At 44.4% G+C, this 22,601-nt stretch overlaps 1 protein-coding gene across 6 annotated transcripts in view; it reads right to left on the bottom strand.

The window, feature by feature from the left end:
* The window catches only part of pitpnm2 (phosphatidylinositol transfer protein, membrane-associated 2), a 395,812-nt gene that overhangs the window by 33,696 nt on the left and 339,515 nt on the right, over positions 1-22,601 (bottom strand). For 2 of the 6 annotated variants that reach the window (XM_086011868.1, XM_086011867.1), the window contains 10 exons: positions 22,030-22,149; positions 20,094-20,305; positions 18,500-18,675; positions 17,108-17,278; positions 16,146-16,292; positions 12,942-13,106; positions 10,303-10,527; positions 9,358-9,506; positions 5,003-5,119; positions 4,761-4,877 (listed from right to left, as the gene is read on the bottom strand). In XM_086011868.1, the coding sequence (XP_085867994.1) occupies positions 4,761-4,877; positions 5,003-5,119; positions 9,358-9,506; positions 10,303-10,527; positions 12,942-13,106; positions 16,146-16,292; positions 17,108-17,278; positions 18,500-18,675; positions 20,094-20,305; positions 22,030-22,149 (1,599 nt within the window). The remainder of the gene's footprint in view (positions 1-4,760; positions 4,878-5,002; positions 5,120-9,357; positions 9,507-10,302; positions 10,528-12,941; positions 13,107-16,145; positions 16,293-17,107; positions 17,279-18,499; positions 18,676-20,093; positions 20,306-22,029; positions 22,150-22,601) is intronic. The other 4 variants (XM_086011869.1, XM_086011871.1, XM_086011870.1 and 1 more) reach the window with 4 other exon arrangements.

The raw sequence follows: 22,601 nt of genomic DNA, 5'->3' as shown, positions 1-22,601 counted from the left end.
TGTCTGCCCCTGTTCCAGGGCTCGGCGTTTCCCTTGGGCCTCTATGACCAGAATGGAACATTCGAGATCTGACCTGCTCAGAGCTCTGTACATCTTCACTATGGTGTTCTCAGACTTAGACTCTGCTTCTCCAGCAATACATCCCAGTATTGTTTGCTTTCATGATTGCCAACGACGGGACAGAGTTAACGTTTAGTCTACTATCACTCCCAAATCTCTCTCTGCCTCTGCTCTAGTTAGTGCAACATGTGCACCCATTTTATTTCCAGTGTCTACGACCTTCCATTTAATCTCTGTTGAATTTCATCTGTTGCAGTTTTGCCCACTTGCAAATATTGTACATGTCCTTTTGTAACTCCTTGGCTGCTTAGTCAAACTTGTCTGCACCATCACCCCCCACCCCTCCCAATTTGGTATAATCTGTGACTTTGACCAACTTACGCTTCTGAATCCAAGGGCTGGATTTTCATTGAGGAGTCGGGACTACAACTTTCGGGGTTGTAGTCCCGCCTCCATCGACTTGTGGACAACCCATGTGATTTTGACTTGATTGACCTTGTTGAGCCTGCCCAGCGGGCTCAGCAGGCCAATTAAGGGCCACCCGGCAACAGGTGACGTCACAGATTGGTATTTCATCTGTCAAGACCTTTTGACAGATGAAATATCAGCATTTCACAGCTGTTTGAAGCTGTCAAACACTGACAATCTGTACGCTAAGTTAATTCTTTCCTCTCAGGATGATTTAGAGATCTCTCCGGAACAGAAAGCTAAATGCTGCAATTTTTGACAGCTCGCAGCCATTCTGCTTTCTGTGCCGGTGAGATGAGGGACTCCCGAGACCTGAAGGAAGGAAGGCTGTAAAGGTAAGTAAAGGTATGTAAAACTTATTTAAACACTTTACACACACCAAACACACTTACCTTTGCACTCATGCACCCATCACTCACCTGAACACCGGACATCTCGACCCCTCCAAGCCCTTCATCCTGACGGTCCGCCTCCTCTAACTTGGCGTGGTTTGGAGCCGTCGGGAATCCCACACTTCAGCATTAAAAATAGGGATTAGGCTAAAAACTGCCTGTTAACAGGCAGTTAATTGGCACTAATCCCCTTCCCGCCTCGGGGAGGCGGGTCCCACTGCGGGTCGGGTACCCACTTCCTTTGAAACTGGCATGGAGGCGGGTTGGGGGCGGGACGGGGTCAGGACCCCCTGATTTCGGGATTTTAACCCCCACATGCCTCCAATCCCGCCTCCACGGCCCAATGAAAATCCTTCCCCAAGTCTTTTACGTACATCAGCAACAATAGGGGCACCTGCACCAATCCCTGAATTGCTGCTGTGTCAGAAAAGGAAGTGCAGATTTGCCAATAATGACGTCCTCAGTCCCGAGGTTCTCAGGGTTAGCTCTCACAGGCACACTTCAGCTTTTCTTTGTTTTGGTCTGGGAGAGCCAGTGCAGCTACCCAGGCAAAGTGTTCCATTTATGGATCCGACAGCCAGTCTAACAAACCCCAGGGAAGAACGCAACATGCCATCAACCTCACCTCCAGCTCAAGCAATTCACGATTAGGAGGAAATGTTTCACACTTGACGTCACAGAATCTCTTGCACATTCATGGGTCAGAACCACTTTCTGGAAACTCTCGACGTGCAGCTGACAGCACTCACACTGCTGCCGTGCTACACAAAGGAATTGGATATCTGAACCATACCTACCAGGGCACTGACCGAGACACACAATGCAACACCAACATGTGGAAAATGCAACACCCCACAGGAAAAGTGGCTCAACCGTAGCTAACGAGAGAAGTTAAAGATAGTATTAGATCAAAGGAAAAGGCTTATAATGCTGCCAAAAAGAGTAGTATGCCTGAAGATTGGGAGGATTTTAGAATTCAGCAAAGGAGGACCAAGAAATTGATAAAGAAAGGGAAAATAGAATGAGAGTAAACTAACGAGAGACATAAAAACAGACTGCAAAAGCTTCTATAGGTATGTAAAAAGGAAAAGATTAGCGAAAGTAAATGTGGGTCCCTTACAGGCTGAGACAAGAGAAATTATAATGGGGTATAAGGTAATGGCAGAGAAATTAAACAAATACTTTGTATCTGTCGTCACAGAAGAAGACGCAAAAAACCTCCCGGAAATAGTGGCGAACCAAGGGTCTAGCGAGAATGAGGAACTGAAAGCAATTAGTATTAGTAAAAAAATAGTACTGGAGAAAGCCGATAAATCCCCTGGACCTGATGGCCTACATCCTAGGGTTTTGAAAGAGGTGGCTATTGAGATAGTGGATGCATTGGTTGCCATCTTCCAAAATTCCATAGATTCTAGAACGGTTCCCGCGGACTGGAAGGTAGCAAATGGAACCCCATTATTTAAGGGGGGGGAAAGAGAGAAAACGGGAAACTACAGACCAGTTAGCCTGACATCAGTAGTAGGGAAAATGCTAGAATCTATTATTAAGGACATGGTAGCATGACACTTAGAAAATAATAATAGGCAAATGGAATAGAATGTGGAGAAATGTGAAGTTATCCACTTTGGTAGGAAAAATAGAAAAGCAGAGTATTTTTTAAATGGTGAGAGATTGGGAAATGTTGGGGGGGAAAATTCAGTTGGTTGTGCCTCCCGTTAGCGCCTTAAGAGGGCGGTAACGGGACGCAAACCAACTGGTGCCTGGGCGCGGCACTGCCCACGCCTCCTGCAAAATTCAGTGGGAGGTTAGTGGTGGCGCTAACTGGTAGCGTCCTGCGGCGCTGACGTCACTGGCGTGTGCAGCACCCCGCTCGCACCCCGGCCACGATCTTCGGGAGCGCCCCCTGACTTACCACTGGACACTATGTCCGACAGGGCCAGGGGGACATACCTGCGGCTGGGGAGGCGCAATTTAAAGGCGAGGTGCGGGGCGGCCATTTTTGTTGCTGGCCGCCTGCCAGCACCTGCCTGCGCTCCTGTCCCAGACCTCCTGAAACGCCCCCCCCCCCGCGGAGTGCTGGCTGCACTCCAAGAGCCCGGCACTTCAAGAAGGCCTGCAATACCGCGGCGCGACGTGCCGCAGCGTGTGGCGCTGCGGCACATAACGCCACAATATTGACTCGCAGCGCCCCAAGAGGGATGCAGGGCGCTTCCAGTAGCGCCCTGTTTCCCCCTTGGGGCGCAACCACTCAAGTTCCAGTGTGGTGGCGCTAATTTTTCTGGGGCGCTCCCCCGGCGAAGTTAGCGGCGCTACTCAATTTTTAGCCCTTGGTGTTCAGAGGAACCTGGGTGTCCTTGTACACGAATCACTGAAAGTTAACATGCAGGTACAGCAAGCAATTAAGAAAGCAAATGGTATGTTGGCCTTTATTACAAGAGGATTTGAGTATAAGAGTAAAGACGTCTTACTGCAATTATATAGGGCCCTGGTGAGACCACACCTGGAGTATTGTGTACAGTTTTGGTCTCCTTACCCAAGGAAGGATATACTTGCCACAGAGGGAGTGCAACGAAGGTTCACCAGACTGGTTCCTGGGATGGGAGGATTGTCCTATGAGGAGAGATTGAGTAGACTAGGCCTATATTCTCTAGAGTTTAGAAGAATGAGAGGTGATCTCATTGAAACATACAAAATTCTTACAGGGCTTGACAGGGTAGATGCAGGGAGGATGTTTCCCCTGGCTGGAGAAGTCTAGAACCAGGGGTCACAGTCTCCGAATAAGGGGTCAGCCATTTAGGACTGAGATGAGAAATTTCTTCACTCAGAGGGTGTTGAATCTTTGGGATTCTCTACCCCAGAAGGCTGTGGAGGCTCAGTCGTTGAGTATATTAAAGACAGAGATCGATAGATTTTTGAATACTAAGGGAATCAAGGGATATGGGGATAGTGCAGGAAAGTGGAGATGAGGTAGAAGATCAGCCATGATCTTATTGAATGGCGGAGCAGGCTCAAAGGGCTAAATGGCCGACTCCTGCTCCTATTTCTTATGTTCTTATGAGACACACAATGCAACACCAACATGTGGCACACGGCCACAGTGTAAAATTTCCTGGCATTTTAAAGCAAAGTGTCAGTGCTAGCAATGTTTGTGTATAAGAAAGGCAATATTCTCGACAGTATGATTCCTCTCTAACTCACGACAGAGCTTCATTATTGATTATTTACTGCACTTGCATCTGATGGTACTGCTATCTGGTCAAGGAAGGGAATTGTATAATATTACAACACAGAATCAGGCCATTCAGCCCATTGCCTTGGTGCTGGCTCCCTGAAAGAGCCAACCACCTTCTCCCATTCCCCTGCCCTTTCCCTGTACCTTATCTACTTCTCTACAGTAAGCTCTTTCGTATCCAGCACCTACAGGACCGGGATGGTGCCGGTTGATGAAAAATTCCGGATAACAGAGAGGTGGGCAATTTTTAACACAAAAAAATTAAAACCACGGACTTACTCGGCCACCGCGGGAAACTCGGAAAAACGAATGGATTCGGCAAGATTACCGGTTATCTATTTTGCCGGTTATTAAAGAATTCCGGATGATTAAGTGCCGTTTAAACAAGAGTTTACTGTATTACAACCTTTTACGGATTCTGCTCCCACCGCAGTTTCTGGTAGAGCATTTCTTGTACAAACAATCCCCTGCGTAAAAAAGTTTTTCCCAACAAAAGTTTCTCTCATCAGACAAGCTGGTGTTGTACTGGTCTTTCCCAAAGCGAGTCCCCAATACAGCAAGGAATGTGCATCAGAAACTGCAGCAATAATGCCAAGCCCAATATTCACCTTTTCTCCAGTCAGTGTGACCATGTCCAGGGGGCCGTACATAAATCTCCCGGTCAGTGTCTGAGGACCATCTTCAGTAACAATAACATCGCTCACTCGGTGATTTGCTGTAACATTCTGTGTGAAACAAATGTGCAAAAGGGAAATTTATTTTCCGTGTCAACTGTTCAGTTAACTTAAAGAAATAATGAAAACAGATCACACATTACACACACCGTAGGATATTAAAGATATTTTCATACCCTTATTTTAACATGTGTCCTCTTACGAAGCCACTTTTCACGTGGTTTTGAAGGACTGAATACAGAAACTTCCTTCCCATCCAGTTCCAGAACACTTGCATTTTCATGTCTCATAACCTAATATGTAAATATTATACATTATAATCCTACATTACAACAGCGACTACACTTCAAAAGTACTTCAATGGCTGTAAAGCGCTTTGGGAGGTCCCAAGGTCATGACAGGCACTATAGAAATGCAAGTCTTTCTTTCTATTATTTCTTCATCGTCTTTCCACCATGTTTCTATTGTGAGAATTTCAATTACTTTTAAAATCGTATTTGAAGGTTAAATTGCAGATGATTCAATGTTAAAATAAAATGGTAACAGAGGAGAATTTCAGATTGTTAATAGGAAATGTGTTTTCTTATTACCGAAGGTGTAAGCCGTGGCTCAGTGGGTAGCACTCGTGCCTCTGAGTCAGAAAGTCCCACTCCAGAGACTTGAGCATAAAATCCAGGCCGACACTCCCAGTGCAGTACTGAGGGAGTGCGACACTGTCGGAGGTGCCGTCTTTCGGATGAGGTGTAAAATGGAGGCCCTGTCTGCTCTCTCAGGTTGATGTTAAAGATCCCACAGCACTATTTGAGGAAGAGCAGGGGAGTTCTCCTGGTGTCCCGTGCAAGATTTATCCCTTAACCAACATCATAAACAAATTATCTAGTAATTTAGCTCATCGCTGTTTGTGGGAGGTTCCTGTGCGCAAATTGGCTACCGTGTTCCCTACATTACAACAGTGACTACACTTCAAAAGCATTTAAGGAGGGATATACTTGCATTGGAGGCAGTGCAGAGTAGGTTCACTAGGTTGATTCCTGGGATGAAGGGGTTGAAGCATGACGAAAGGTTGAGCAGGTTGGGCCTATACTCATTGGAGTTTAGAAGAATGAGAGGTGATCTTATTGAAACATATAAGATTCTGAGGGGGATTGACAGGGTAGATGCTGAGAGGATGTTTCCCCTGGTGGGGGAATCTAGAACTAGGGGGCATAGTTTCAGAATAAGGGGTTGCCCATTTAAGACGGAGATGAGGAGGAATTTCTTCTCTCAGAGAGTCGTGAATCTTTGGAATTCTCTACCCCAGAGAGCTGTGGAGGCGGAGTCAGTGAATATATTCAAGGCGGAGATTGACAGACATTTGAACTACAAGGGAGTCAAGGGGTATGGGGAGAGAGCGGGAAAGTGGTTTTGAGGCCAAGATTGGATCAGCCGTGATCTTATTGAATGGCGGCGCAGGCTCGAGGGGCTGATTGGCCGACTCCTGCTCCTGTTTCTTAAGTTAGAGACAAAGAAACATAGAAAAATAGGAGCAGGAGTCGGCCATTCGGCCCTTCGAGCCTGCTCCGCCATTCAATATGATCATGGCTGATCCTCTAACTCAATACCATATTCCCGCTCTCTCCCCATACCCCTTGATGCCTTTTGTGTCTAGAAATCTATCTATCTCCTTCTTAAATATATGCAGTGACTTGGCCTCCACAGCCTTCTGTGATAGAGAATTCCACAGGTTCACCACCCTCTGAGTGAAGAAATTTCTCCTCATCTCAGTCCTAAGTGTCCTATCCCGTATCCTGAGACTGTGACCCCTCGTTCTAGACCCCCCAGCCAGGGGTAACATCCTCCCTGCATCCAGTCTGTCTAGCCCTGTCAGAATTTTATACGTTTTAATGAGATCCCCTCTCATTCTTCTAAGCTCTAGTGAATACAGGCCTAGTCGACCCAATCTCTCCTCATAAGACAGTCCTGCCATCCTATGAATCAGTCTGGTGAACCTTCACTGCACTCCCTCTATGGCAAGTATATCCTTTCTTAGGTAAGGAGACCAAAACTGCACACAGTACTCCAGGTGTGGTCTCACCAAGGCCCTGTACAACTGTAGTAAGACATCCTTGCTCCTGTACGCGAATCATCTCGCAATGAAGGCCAACATACCATTTGCCTTCCTAACTGCTTGCTGCACCTGCATGTTTGCTTTCAGTGACTGGTGTACAAGGACACCCAGGTCCCTTTGTACATCAACATTTCCCAATCTATCACCATTTAAATAATACTCTACCTTTCTGTTTTTCCTACCGAAGTGGATAACTTCACATTTATCCACGTTATACTGCATCTGCCATGTATTTGCCCACTCACTCAACTTGTCTAAATCGCCTTGAAGCCTCTTTGCATCCTCCTCACAACTCACAATCTCACCTAGTTTTGTGTCGTCAGCAAACTTGGAAATATTACATTTAGCTCCCTCATCCAAATCATTGATATATATTGTGAATAGCTGGGGCCCAAGCACTGATCCCTGTGGTACCCCACTAGTCACCGCCTGCCACCCCGAAAAAGACCCGTTTATTCCTACACTCTGTTTCCAGTCTGTTAACCAATTTTCAATCCATGCCAGTATATTACCCCCAATCCCATGTGCTTTAATTTTGCACAGTAACCTCTTATGTGGGACTTTATCAAAGGCCTTCTGAAAATCTAAATACACCACATCCACTGGTTCTCCCTGATCTATTTTACCAGTTACATCCTCAAAAAACTTCAGTAAGTTTGTCAAACACAATTTCCCTTTCATAAATCCATGTTGACTTTGTCTAATCCCGTTGATATTTTCTAAGTGTCCTGTTATCACATCCTTTATAATAAGACTCTAGCATTTTCTCTACTACTGATGTTAGGCTAACCGGTCTGTAGTTCCGTTTTCTCTCTCCCTCCTATTTTAAATAGTGGGGTTACATTTGCCACCCTCCAATCTGCAGGAATTGTTCCATAATCTATAGAACTTTGGAAGATGACAACCAATGCATCCACTATTTCCATGGCTACCTCTTTTAGAACTCTGGGATGCAGATTATCAGGCCCCGGGGATTTATCGGCTTTCAGTCCCATTAATTTCTCCAGCACTATTTCTTTACTAATACTAATTTCCTTTAATTCCTCCTTCTCATGAGACACTTGGTTCCCTAGCATTTCTCAGAAATTATTTGTGTCCTCTTCCGTGAAGACAGAACCAAAGTATTTGTTTAATTGCTCTGCCATTTCCTTGTTTCCCATTATAAATTCTCCCGTTTCTGACTGTAAGGGACCTGCATTTGTCTTCACGAATCTTTTTCTTTTTACATACTTGTAGAAGCTTTTACAATCCGCTTTTATGTTCCTTGCAAATTTACTCTCATACTCTATTTTCCCCCTCTTAATCAATCTCTTGGTCCTTTTTTGCTGAACTCTAAACTGCTCCCAATCCTCAGGCTTGCTACTTTTTCTAGCAACTTTATATTATTCCTCTTTGGATCTAATACTATCCATAATTTCTTTTGTTAGTCATGGGCCGCTTTTCCTTTGGTGTTTTTGCGCCAGAAAGGAATGTATAACTGTTGCAATTCACGCATTCATTCCTTAAATGTTAGCCAGTGCCTATCCACCGTCATGTCTTTCAATGAAGCTCCCCAATCTATCATAGCCAACTCACTCCTCATACCATCGTAGTTTCTTTTGTTTAGATTTAGGACCCTAGTTTCGGATTGGACTTCTTCACTTTACATTTTAATGAAGAATCCTATCATGTTAAAGGACCCCGCACAACAAGGTTATTAATTAACCCCTTCTCATTGCACAATACCCAATCTAGGATAGCCTGTTCCCTCGTTGGCTCCCCAACGTACTGGTCTAAAAAACCATCTCGTACACACTCCAGGAATTCATCCTCCACAGTATTATTGCTAATTTGGTTTGGCTGGTCTATATGTAGATTAAAGTCACCCATGATTATTGTAGTACCCTTGTTACATGCATCTCTAATTTCCTGTTTGATGCCGTCCCCTACATTACCACTACTGTTTGGAGGCCTATAGACAACTCCCACCAATGTTTTCTGCCCCTTGGTGCTTCTTAGCTCCACCCAGACGGATTCTACATCTTGATTTTCTGAGCCAATATCCTTTCTCATTATTGCTCTGATTTCATCCTTTACTAACAAGGCCACCCCACCTCCTTTTCCTTTTCGCCTGTCCTTCCTAAATATCGAATATCCTTGGATATTCAGCTCCCAGCCTTGGTCACCCTGCAGCCATAAATCGCAATTGTATCGTATCCGTTTACATCTATTTGTGCTGTTAATTCGTCTACCTTATTACGAATGCTTCGTACATTCAGATACAGTGCCTTTAGATTTGTCTTTTTAATATTTTTAGACATCTTAACATTTTTTTGTACTATGGCCCTATTTGTCTTATTTGTTATGTTCATTGGTTGTAAAGCGCTTTGGTACATCCTGAGGTTGTGAAAGGTGCGATATAAATGTAAATTCTTTCTTTCTTACCTGTCGTAGCAGAAATGAGACGACATCTGTTGACTCCCAGTAACTTGCATGAAACAGATGGGGTAAGGCTATAGTTGGGAATGCTGTTAGAGCGTCAGGGCAGTAGAGAGCATAGTCAACCCTCTTCGTGCCCCACCACCTTGCTGCAACTGAAACAAAAATAAATCATTTTTAAGTTTAAGAAAAACAGCTAAAAAGAATCTAGGGATTAGTTTAAAACTGAATGAGCTGACAGGTCTGTTTGCTTCTTCTTAGTAAGGTGAAGCTTTGTGTGCAATGTACCGATCATTCTCATTACTAGTGAAGTTTTCATATACCTAACAAGTTTCACCTTAAGCGTAGTTATTTATTAAACGTAAAATTCAAATGTAGCTGCAGTGTAAATCTATTAAAGAATCAGTGAGTGAGAAACTGGTGTAGAGACAATTATACCCAAACTGTAGTTCCCCCCAGATATAGCGCCGGAGATTTTTCAGCCGCTTCTATTCTGGTGCTAGTGCTTGAAGTGCTGGTGCCAAATTCCTCTCTGCTGTATTGTAATAGTGCAGAAAGGAATTTGGTGCCAGCACAGTAAGCCTTTGTACAAGATCAGCACCAATTGGAAAACCTACCCGAGCAAGGGGTTGCCAAAATCCCATTTAGAAGAAACTTGTTAGTAATTCATAGAAACCGCTCGAGTTTGTGGTCACTCCCTTCGATGCATGACTCCCAGTGTTCTGCGGCCATCATCCACGTACGTAGCCAATTAGCAAGAGAAAAGGTTCAAATGACACCTTATAAACCTCAAATTTGTGTTAATGACAGATTTTGACAGGGTTCAGTAACCTAGCAGTTTCTTTCTAGGAGTTAAAAAGGGAAAAGAAATTTGTCTGGGGGAGGGGGTTATAAGCGAGGATGCATCTAAAAGCTATGTTAAAACTAGATTTGGTTCTACGATCCCAATACCTGTCTGGGTGTCCACCTCTGAGACTCTCTGTTGTGTTGGACTCTGTTTTTCAGCAGAATGCACACAATCCTGTTTCAGCCTTTGCTTGTTCTCATTCTGTGACAGCACGGGTTTGGACTGTTTATAGTCATGAGGGAAAATGCATTTTGGAAGGGCTTTGTTGTGGGGGACAAGTTTGGACAAGAAAGACAACTTTTTGCAATGGTTTGGGTGATATTTTTGCTCTGAGAAATTAAAGTAAAACAAAATTCACATTACACAACACACAAACAAACACCAAAGACTTTGGTTTCTATTTATACGAACATTTAAAAATATATGTTTGATTTATGACAGAATCTTGCAATGGGGTTTGGTGTGGTTGTTCTTTTTAAATTTCCTTCTTTCTCCTACTTGTGAACTGCTCATCATCATGAATGAACCTTGGGCTGGGCATTCTGCACCTGATAATGCCCCGGGGGCAGCTCCCCATGGAGAGGAGCAGTTGGGACAACAGGACAGGCATCAATTCCACCTTTCCCCACTCACCTCGCCTCGTCACCCCACGGTATTATCAGCTAGTCTCCTGGCTTAGAACAAACAAGCTAGCCTCGGCCATTGGCTAACAGGCAGACCCATCACCCAGACTAAGCACTTCCATGCTGAGAGTTAAGCATTCCGGTTAATGGCCCCTCGCGACTACAAATGTTATTATACATGCAGTCCGATATTTGAAACAGCTTAGTATTCAAGTTATTGAGGTTTGTATCAGAAATCAGTGATAAAACAGTTTTTAAACAAATAATTGAAAATGAATAAGAAATGGTTCTGTTGACTGGTCTGATGAATACGATGGAATTCCAAAAGAATTTTACAATCTGCTCTGAAATCATTGCACCTTCAGGGTCTTCAAAAACCACTAATGCCTCCACTGTCGACGCAGCACAGACAGAACAGCTAGAAAAATGTTTTTTTTTACCCTAGTAATGTGGGAATGTTGTCTGTGTTCCGTTTTATTGCTGCAATGTGGAGATCACAAAGATATCGGAAAGTGAAGAGAAACTGACAGCATTTTACACACAGCCACATCAAAAGTAAAGATATACAGGGAACAAGAAAAAAAAGTGGTCAAAACTACACAAAAAACACACCGGAACGGTTTCTTCAGGCATTTGGAGAAGCACAGTGTTTCTCAAAATACATAATGGCAAATAGTACAAGAAACATTCTATTTCTTAAACATTTCACCCCCTCCCACCCACCCCATCCATGCCATGCTCCGCTAATCGAGAGGAGGCCTGGCAGGTAATCTGACCTCAAACTTCTGCCAATGCAGCTCTCCGAGAAAGTATCAGAGAGGGGGAGGTAAAAACCCTCCCTCGGACTTTCTCTCCCTTGCTGTGAGGAAGAATTTAGTCTCAACTTAACATCTCTCTGGCACCACACACTCGAGATCAAACAAAGCCAGACAATGCTGGAAACACCCAGGTCAGTCAGCATCTGTGGAGAGAACAGACAAGTTAATGTTTCAAGCATACAGCCTGTGAAGTTCTAATGAAGGGCTGTATATCCGAAATGGTAACTTATCTTTCCTTCCCCACTGACGCTGTGTGTTCCTGGCGTTTTCTGTGTTTGCTCCTGAGATTAGGAACTGATCGTGTGAAGAGCTGGGAGCAGCTGCCTGTGTGCTCACAGTCTGTGGCTCAGTGCGTCGACATTTCAACCCACTGCACCACAATCCCACCAAATGGTCTGGCTCTGTCACCTTGAGTATTGTAACAACTGATGTGACAACAGCTACACTAATATGAATCAGAAAATGGATCCCTTACAAAGATAACACAACAGTGTTTTAGAAGAACTAACAGGATACGATAATATTAGTGTGCGGCAATACACCTCAACTGACTGGATGCATTAATGCCTGAAGTTTAGTATCAACGGACACATGAGGGAAGGAATGGCGAGAGAGGTGATGGAGAAATGGACAGTCTGAGCATCAATCCCAGCCCAAACCCCTGACTACTTTCTTCATTCTCAGGAAGATTGAGTTGCCTCTAACTGAGACTCTAACTAGTTATCTAACCCCCATCAAGAGGATTTTTTTTTTTTTTTTTTTTTTTTAAATGGCAAAGTTCGTAAAATACCAAAAAACTTGAAATTGGTAAAAAGCTAAATTTTGCCCAGTTCCTATTTATAAAATATTGCCCTGGAATGCATGGACGATATTGTTGTTAACAATAATTCTCCACCAACACATGAGCAATTATATACCGCTTACTATATTTTTGATATTGGGTAAGCTAGCTGCACAGAATGGGCAGGAGCTGAATTTGCCTTGCGGGGGCACGCTACACAGGTTGGGTTTGCTAGATGATGATACTAAATACTATCTACTCCATCTGGTGTCAGGTCCGCCCATGTGAGATGATGAAAAGGCATGTTTACAATAAAATCGTTGACAAAATGATGCGGGATCAGCTTTTACCAGCAGCTCCTTGCACTGGATCCGCTCGGGGCCCCGTGCAATTGTACAGGTTCCAGGGTCTTAATGCCAGCCCTGCTCTAGGCCAGAGAGGGTTCTCCGCAACAGCTCAGTGCAATGGTATTCTTGTTTAGCAAGGAGGCACAGGATGTTTCGATGTACTGCAGCACTTACTGTTGGCTATGTTGGAAGCTGTGTAACTGTCTGCCATTCCCGACACCTGGCTTGCAATGCTGACCTCACTCACCCTCCGGAATCCCTTGAAGATTGGGGCCGTTAAGGGGGAGGATGGGGACGAGCTTTCCGTAAAGACACCAGCATGAGATTGAACAACATCTGCTATTGAGCCAAAACAGGGAAATCAAAATTAGACCCAACAGGAAATAGAAAAACTCAAGCAGGAAAAACATCAACTATCGTATCTCAGATGCAAATCTTTTTAATCGGTTTCAAGGGGAAAAATATTCCAGCTGAGTTTTGAGACAGAATGAAACCAATCGGCAAAAGATAATAGGCAGGGTTGGCTTGTCAACGTTGGGGAGACAGAAAGGGAAAATAACCAAGGCAAGAGCTAAACGTGGCTCAGTTTGTAGAGGTGGGAGACTGCACGGAGTCACAGGATATCAAACCCAGGCCATGGAAATTCTACACCGCTTGACTTGGTCACTCCAAGTGTGAGTCATACCATACTAAGGGGACAGTCATCGTCACCATTAACTGTACTTAGCATGTTTCACTCGCTAAACACAAGTTCAATATTCACAAAAATATTTTGGATTAGGTAAATCATGCAAAAAAAATTCAAAGGATCTGCTTATTTGGAGGCTTGTTTATTTATGATACACATCTCCCTCTCTGATTGGCACCAATGGAGCCAAAATAGAACCAGTAAAAATGGTGCCGGATAAATTAGCGATCATAATGTTTGCATCCTCCTCCCCGCCCAATCAGCAAGTCAATGGGCTTGAGTGCCAGCCAGGGCTGGCCAGTTCTTTGTTAGACTGTAGGGTCGAGTGCCTTGTGAAACACGAATGTTCTGTATTGGGGAGGAGTCGAGGAAATGGACATTGCCCGTCTCACTTCTCTTCAAGCCTTCTATACAATTAAGGAGCAATTTGGCCAGCAGTTGTAAAGCGCACTCTGGCCTGACTACTGCCCACTTCCAAACTAGAGGAGCAGCATTTGGGGGGGGGGGGGGGGGGGGGGGGCATTGACAAAACTCAAATAGGGAACAAAATCGGTGTAATTACTTGTATTAAAAAGTTGCATCGGAGATACTGCAGAATTCTATATATTCTGACATTGATTGGTACAATGTTCCACTAGATTTATTTCTTCAATTGCTAAAAGGCCATAAATCAAACAAAAACATCAACTACAAGTTACTTTTGTGTCATACAATTAGCTTATGTTGTGTTTGCTTATGTCTCAGTTTATCTGTTCAAGGAAAACAAATTAAAAATAATTATTGTATGTGAATTTAGCAGATGAGTTGAATTTCAAGCAGTATGAATTATTTCAGCACCAAACTTCTCAGCGGTGATGTCATGCCAAAAAAACACAAGCACAAAATGCAAAATAAAACTCAAACTCGCTCCATTAAAGCAGAACTGGAATAGACTCTTAGTCCATTAACATGGTCTCTGGAAAGAAATGAACTGCATGCAAAGATGGAATCATAAACCGAGCCAGATGAAATCAAAGACCTATTAGGCATGTTTTGGTTTGCTTTATTGAAGGGAGGATGGCTCTACAGTACAGGAGCCAGAATTAATCTGGTGCAAAAGCAATGAGTTCCTTATCTCTAGGTTTTTGCAGTGATGCTGGAGTGTGTCATTCACCCTCTGTGCATTGGTCAGGGACAGCACAATGAATGAAGCTGCTCAGCAGTTTTTTTTTAAGTATTAATCGATTTCGCATGGCATTGCGCACAGGGAATCAGGTCCTAGTGCAGTCTACAGTTGAGGCGGGGTTCGTGGACAAGGGATAACGGGAGCAGGAAGCGCAAATGCCACTCTGTTCCCGTTTTGAAGTTGTGCATTCTATACACTCGGAAAACTCTGCCCAATGGTGTCTTGAATTTAGTTCAAATGAACTGATATTGTATTACAAATTAAAATGGATGCTTTAGCAGGTGCAGACAAAAATCAAACATTTCATTGTGCTGGACTTGAAAGAATTTAAACCTGCACTGAAAATAATCTAGTAATATAATTATTAATTACCAGGGACCAGTTTGTGATTATTCTCATTCCTAGATTGAGATTCCACCTGAATTCCTACAGTAGTGTGTGTGTGTGCCGGTCTAGGGGGGGGGTGCCGGTCTAGGGGGGGGGGGTGCCGGTCTAGGGGGGGGTGTGCCGGTCTAGGGGGGGGGGTGCAGGTCTAGGGGGGGGGGGTGCAGGTCTAGGGGGGGGGGGGTGCAGGTCTAGGGGGGGGTGCAGGTCTAGGGGGGGGTGCAGGTCTAGGGGGGGTGCAGGTCTAGGGGGGGTGCAGGTCTAGGGGGGGTGCAGGTCTAGGGGGGGTGCAGGTCTAGGGGGGTTGCAGGTCTAGGGGGGTTGCAGGTCTAGGGGGGTTGCAGGTCTGGGGGGGGTGCAGGTCTAGGGGGGGTGCAGGTCTAGGGGGGGTGCAGGTCTAGGGGGGTGCAGGTCTAGGGGGGTGCAGGTGCATTTGTAGGCGTGTAAGCACCGTGGGACGTTTTAATACATTAAAGGCGCTAAATAAATGCAAGTTGTTGTTGTAGGTGCACATGTGTAGGTGTGTGTGTGTGTGTGTGTGTGTGTGAGTTTATGAGTGAGAGTGTGCGCGTGTGAGAGAGTAAGGGTGTGCGCATGTGAGTGAGTGAGAGTGATGTAAGAAAACTACTAGGCACTTGGTCTAATCGTTAAACAAAGCTTTAATCAACCGTTTTACAACATGGAGGTCTAGTTGTGTCCTTCACGAGTTCCTGTTAAGAATGTCCTGCGCAAGCTGGGTCCGTGCCCGAGTATTTATACTCTCCCTGGACAGCACCACCCGTAGGCTGCTCAGTATTATTTCATAAGCCTTTCTTTCATGAATGACTGATTCCTGTCAGAGAGTGTGTGTGTGTGAGTGAGTGAGTGAGTGAGTGAGTGAGGTGAGTGAGTGAGTGAGTGAGCGAGCGTGTGGTGTGAGTGAGAGTCTGTGTGTGCATGCACCGTGTGTTGGTGCACGTTTTTCCCTATCGATATTAACTTCAGCGTACTCCTCTTGTGATGTCACGTTCTCCCATGCACATCCTCCTTCCCAACAGTGAAAATTTTTCAAGTCCATTCTAATCACAAAACACATTGTCTCTAAGCGAAGAAGCGGGCACACAGCACAGATCACAAGAGTACAGAAGGAGAGACTACACACACTCTGCAACAGCTGGATTCCGACTGGAACCATCTTGCCAGTTAAGGACAGGAACAGGGATACTAGTTTCCATGACACTCTCCTGTCGTTGGAGAGTCACAAATGGAGTTTCCAGGAGGAGGATAGGATTGCTCTGGACTGTCTCAACTAGAGCAGACAGGAAAAAAACAAAAGGACAAACATCTAGCCACAACCGTACCATGAACATCACAGTCAACCGCTTACACCTATTGAGCTGAGGGAGAACGCTCAAAACTTAGCTTTTTGTATTTTATAATTAATCTTTATGCTATTGAAATAGTTCATAGACTAGGCTTTATATATTTTAACTTAAATGCTTTTAAGTGTTCTACACAGAAAGGCTCAACTTTATTTGTTTAAAATTGAAGACAAATGCAAACTTGCTGAAACACAAAACAGACACAGTCTCTTAGTGCATTAACAATAATGATGGGGAATCAGGTACAGTTTTTTATTAACGCTTACACAGCTTCTCCCAACAAGTTCCCATTTCTTGCTGCTGCTCTACTGTAGGAATAGTTACATATTTATGACAGGAATGGTCTACTTAATGTTTTGTTTACCACTGCACAGAGCCTGGGTCCTCTGCATACGGAATGAACGTTATTTCCTATCACTTCAGCCTTGCAGTTTTCTTTTACTTAGATCCAGAAACGTTCAACAGTTCATAGAAAACATCAAACAATTCAAGTTTGTCTGTGGACTAGTACACACTACCGAAAGTTTTATTTACTCATGCATGTTGTAGTTGATTGAAACAGTTTCTAAACACAGCACGTGTTGCACTGCACAGCTACAATCACATTGGCTAATTATTAATAATTTACTCGCAAAACATCCTACAGACTAGTTACTGGTAAACATGTACACAATGCAACGTGAACAGGGTACCTAACTACGTTAACTGGCAGCTCTCTGTTGCTGACTGCAAGTGTGCATACCCAGAAAAGCCGAGCTGCCATCACCCAGTGGGAACCTCTGGTAGCGGGGGATGTTAAATGGCAGCAGCAGATGGAATTTCTTCTCCAGAAGTGGCTCCAAGCGGGAAGATGAAGGATCCGCTGGGTGGAACAGATTGTAAACCTGTTGGCATGCTGGTCTCAACTGGGAGACTAGTGAAGAATGGAGTAGATGTGACAATTAACAAACTTTAGTTTGACAAAATGTCTTTCTTATAAGGTAAACATTGATTTTCATGCTACAGTATAAGTAACACACTATTGAGGAAAGTGACAACAGCAGATATCGCCGATCATTCAAACCCGCTATTGGAAGAGAAACTTCAAATTCTTTTTAAATTGAAGTTAATTAAATGCTTTCAGTTGCCTTTATTTGCAGTTACCTATGGAATAAATTATTAATTAAAATTTTTTTTTAAATGCAACATATTTAGAGCAATAGTAACAGACATAAAAAAATGTATCTGATGCAAGTCTTCGTCATTCCTAAATAAGTTCTGAACCTAGTGATGCCAGAACGCTGGGAAATTTTGGACACCCAAGCTGAGAGGAGATAGGAGGAGGAAACTTTGCCTTTTTTGAAAAAGCTTTATTAGGACCCTTGATTTTCACTTTACCTTTCTAGAATATAACCAGTTTCCTTCTCAAACACGATGGCAAAAATTAGACAACATTTTGACTTTGTGACATTGCAGTCAATGGAAATAAAAATGGGAAGAGATGTAAAACAGGCTGCCGATTCGCTGTCGGCCGTTTGATGCTATGGAGCCAAGTTAAAATGACCCCCATTAACAGGTCTTGGTTATTTGAGCTGGAGAAGATGGGGAGGATTAATTGGGGAATCAGAACAAAATCCAAAAAGAGAGTTAGGTTAGATGTCAGGAAGTATTTGTTTTCACAGTGTCACCAACCTCTGGAACAGAACGTGTAGTGAATGTGGATTCGCTACAGAGTTTCATGAGGGAGCTGGACGAGACCCTGTGAGTGGAAGATATCTCGAGTTATGGAAGGTGGGTTGGTTAACTGGACAGCACTGCCAGTCACCATGGTCTCTGGAGTTTGATTGCCTTTGGGGCTGGAGAGGAATTCCCCAGAGGAATCTCCCAGGAGATTGCGTAACTAGGGATGGTGCATCGCCAGATGGGACAGGCTGGATGGACCACTTGGTATTTTCCTGCCCTTTTCCACATGTCTGCTACGTTAAAGTGACGCAGAAGCGCTTCCCCGAGCACAGTACTGAACAAGAAAGGCTGCGAAGGGTTTGACACCACTAGACTTTCTTAGCCGGGCACAGGATCAAAAAACAAGCTCCGTTGGCAGACGATCTTTCAGCTTCACTGTAACAGAGGGGCGTGGATTGGTCAAGCTACCCACCGTCCAAGCTGGGGATAACCGTTTTCCTCAATGCCAGCACCAGCCCCAAGGGGGAACCAAACAGAAAGAAGTCGGTCACTTCAAATTCAAACTTTCCTGGACTCGCTCCTTCCAGCATGGTCGAACTGCTGGATCGCCTGGACCCAGGATCATTCCTTAAAACACTAGAATGCAAACTATAAGAAAAAACACAAGTTTTCATATTACACTTCTTTATTAAATTAATTTCCCTGTAAACATTACACCTCAGCTCATCAATCTGCTGACCTATTAAAGGGAATGTATGTTTGAAGGAAACAGCAAAAGGCAGGATTGCGACGAGCAGCGCTGGTAAGCCAGGTCCATTCTCAGTGAATGGTGCCTCCAACCCTGCGTGTTGGTGGCTGCAGAGACTCAGCCTGGCCAATAAATGGCAGCAAATTACTCGGAGAGTGGAAATGAATGACAAATCACGATAAACTACATGAGGCAGGAGAAGAACTTTCGATAGCTAGGAACTGAGGTCAAGCCTGAAGATTTGAATCAAGCACAAAATCGAATTCAAAAATTAAATGAGAGGATCATTGTTACATGTATTGGTGCTGAAGACTAGCACTGTGCAGCACCCTTACATTACAGAACAGCAGGGAACCTAACTGACCATAAACTTCAATCTACAATAGATAAACTCAAGCGCAGAATAATTTTGTTTGTACTTCTCAGAGGCAGTGAAGTATCAAACCCTTTAATACAGTGACAATGTACAAATTGTTATCTGTTATCTATTCAAACTATTATTTTCAAATTCTAGCGCATGTAAAACACACAATTATAAAAGCAAAGCACTTTAATAACCATCTTACTCAACAGGAATCAGTGGTGATGTCCATTTTTCTCATGTCTCTGAATCTTTCTACATTAATGGGGCTATATAAATGCAAATTGTTGTTGTCTTTTTGTAATACACCAATTCACAGTGCCCTTGAAGTGATGGCACATTAATCCAGTAAGATTGTTTAGCCAATATCCTGTCCAGTGGGGTTGGACTGTAAATAGGCTGATCTGAACAGGTACTTTGCATGGAGATGTTTCGTAAATTTCCCCCTCCACCTATTTCCCATTTTAGGTTCCTTCCTGAACTAAGTACCAAAGAGAGAAGGTAAACTGAGCTCAGCTGTCTGCGGAATCTTGTTACAGGGTGAGTTTGAGTTACCCGGGAAATAACCACTTGTCCACCACACAGTGGCAGATGCAGTGGTGCGGTCGGGGGGGTGGGGGTCACGATCCCCCAATCATTTTGAAGTTGGACAACGTGGCTATGGGGGAAATCACCTCCATTTCGCTCCCAGGAACCTCCGTCACCCATCTTCAGCCTCCAGGTGCGGCCAGCGAGTCTGTGCAGTCCCCGGCTCGACCTTTGGACCGGGTAAGTGGGCATTCCCCGGTCCCCAGCTCAGTCCCTTTCCTTCCGGCCAAATCTCGAGTGCAACACCTCCCACCCAGTCAGCCAAACCGAGCTCCGCCACGGCTACCACATAAGAGGCTGTCACATTGACACTTTCACACATTTTGCCACAAGTTAGTTAAAGTTCGGTTTGATCTTTTAAGCTCTTACCTCGAAAGAAAATCCTGGTGGTGTTTAATGGTGTCCAGCTCATACGTAGAAGAATCACTTCTCTTTCTTGGCAGCTGCTTATTTGGATTATCCATGCTGCTTCGGGGAATGTCGATGTTACTTCTGCTGAGGTGCCTGCTGGTTTCTAGGTTGGAACCAGTGCAGATACAGCTGTTGTTCACAACTATACCAGGAGATAATAGATCATTGTCCTGTGAATCAATTATAGCACACAGGGCATTGGTAACTGCTCTCAGCAGAAAAAGCTGCCGAAAAAGTGACTGTAAAATTGCATATATTCAAGCAGCACTAAGCCCGGTTGTCTGCACTGTGATTAGTGTTAACTGTTTTTCTTAATAATGTTCAGCCAGTTGGGAGCTTCAATTTGGGTGGCAGCAATGTTATACCGTAGCCAAATAATCTTCTCTTCTTAGGCAGAAGAATCTAGCTATATTTAAACTACTTTTACATTACACAAGACTCACCCCAGTGCCACTGGTTCCCAGAATCGCAAGTCTCATGCAACAGGCCGATGCAAAAACTCCATCTCAGTTCCACTGTTTCCTTGGGCCCTCCGATTGTTTCCGCTGATTTATGCCCATTTTAAGTTTGGGCGTATGCTAGTGAGATTGGGAGGATACTTAGGCATAATTTGACATCAGCAAAATGGGCACAACATTGGGCACATTTTCAGGTCTAACTTCCAGGTTTGGCCCAAGGAGGACCTCCGAGATATCTGCGCTCCTCTAATTCCGAACTCTTGCGCATCCCCGATTTCCTTCACCCCACCATTAGCGGCCGTGTCTTCAGCTGTCTCGGCCCTAATCTCTGGAATTCCCTCCCTAAATCTCCCCGCCTCTCTATCAATGTTCCCTTTAATTATTTTTGGGTGCACAGCCCCTTTTAAGGAGCTGCGCGGCCCATTCAAAATACCGCGCATCCGCGGCTTTTCCCATCTAAAAGCCAGTGAGCCGGCTGCGTGGGGGCTCCAGAGCGCTGTGCAGTCGCGCAGCTTAAAGGGAGCATTGCTCGCTACCTCCCTCTCCTCCATTAAGACACTCCTTAAAACCTGCCTCCACCTGTCCCTTGTGTTGCTCGGTGTCAAATTTTGTCTGATTACGCGCCCGTGAACAGTTTGCTACATTCAAGGCATTATCTAAATGCAAGTTGTTGTTGTTGACCAGTCTCCTTCAGCAGCAGTGCTGTTCCTTGCATCAACACTGCACAAAAGAACAAAAATTGGGTTCTCACCCTCATCATGGTCACTGTTAATGACAGTCAAGTCAGCCACTGGCACCGAAGCAGAGATTCTGCTCCACTTCAATCACCAGTCGGTCACCTGCACCAACAGGGGAAGGAGAGAGACGCTCCTTACAATAAATATCCCTGGTTATTTTTACCCCCAAAAATAGTCTCGGTTAAATATTTTATTGCACAATTTCAGACTCAATTTCCTACAGTGAGTTCCCAATCTCTGCCATATTATTAGAGAGGGGCAGATATGCTCACAGGGTAACGGGGGAGGTAGGAGGCAAATCATCCACGGTGCGGTCAAGCACATCCTGGTAGTAAATAAAGTGGAGCAGTGGCAGCGTCCGTGCCCTTTAAGCTCGGGACTGGTGTGTAATGCAGGAAGACCAAGAAAAAAATACTTAAAGACGGGGACAGATTTGAAAGAGGCCCCGATGATGACATTCACTATTTAAATTCACACAAAGAAAAACACTGTATGACAACCACACTGAGCGCTGGGGAGGTGTGAGGAATGAATAGAAAGGGGCTTACGATTTGAAATTCTAAGGGTAATATAAACGGACTATTGTTACAGAATACGATCCCCAAAACACTGGTAAGGAACCCACGCGATAAAGAAACCGAACGCATTCCCCATGGAACAGCAGCCTGGAAGCGAGGCACCGCCTGGTTTGTCCATTACCTGCACACTCACAACACTGCCTCTCCGGCTGCTGTTCTGGCTCTCGGACACAGTCTGATTACTGAAGCAGAGGGCATCAAAACCCAGGATTCCCCCGACGCAGTCTCCGATCAAACACACCTGTGGCGGGATAGACCACACTAAGTATACAATGAAAGCTGGCAAACGGCATGCTTTACACTTTAATACTTTTCCCATGTCACATCGCTGCCAGAACTGTATTTATAGATGGGATAATCCACACTGGGCACCATGAAATTCAGGTTTTTAAAGCTTCAGATGAAGTGACTGCATGTTAGTTAAGATGAATCAATGAGGTTAGCACATTCCACGTTTTCTCAAAAAGACAAGATGATGATGCACTCTCCCCATCCCACGTGTTGAAAACACATTTGTTTCTATTACTTCGTAGTTCCTTCATGGAGTCCAATTCCCCAATATTCCAAAGAAATAGAAACAATTCAGAAATCCTTGCCAGGTACAACAGTGGCTATAATTTAAAAAGTACTTCATTGGTTGTGAAGCGCTTTGGGACGTCCCGAGGTCCTGAATATAACACTATAAATGCAAGT

The sequence above is a fragment of the Somniosus microcephalus genome, chromosome 19 (genome assembly GCF_052327205.1).
Source record: "Somniosus microcephalus isolate GS21.2 chromosome 19, FLI_Smic_1.0, whole genome shotgun sequence".
In the NCBI taxonomy this organism is placed as follows: Eukaryota; Metazoa; Chordata; class Chondrichthyes; order Squaliformes; family Somniosidae; genus Somniosus; species Somniosus microcephalus.
Note: the sequence above shows the minus strand (reverse complement) of the source record. Positions and strands in the feature narration are given on the sequence as shown.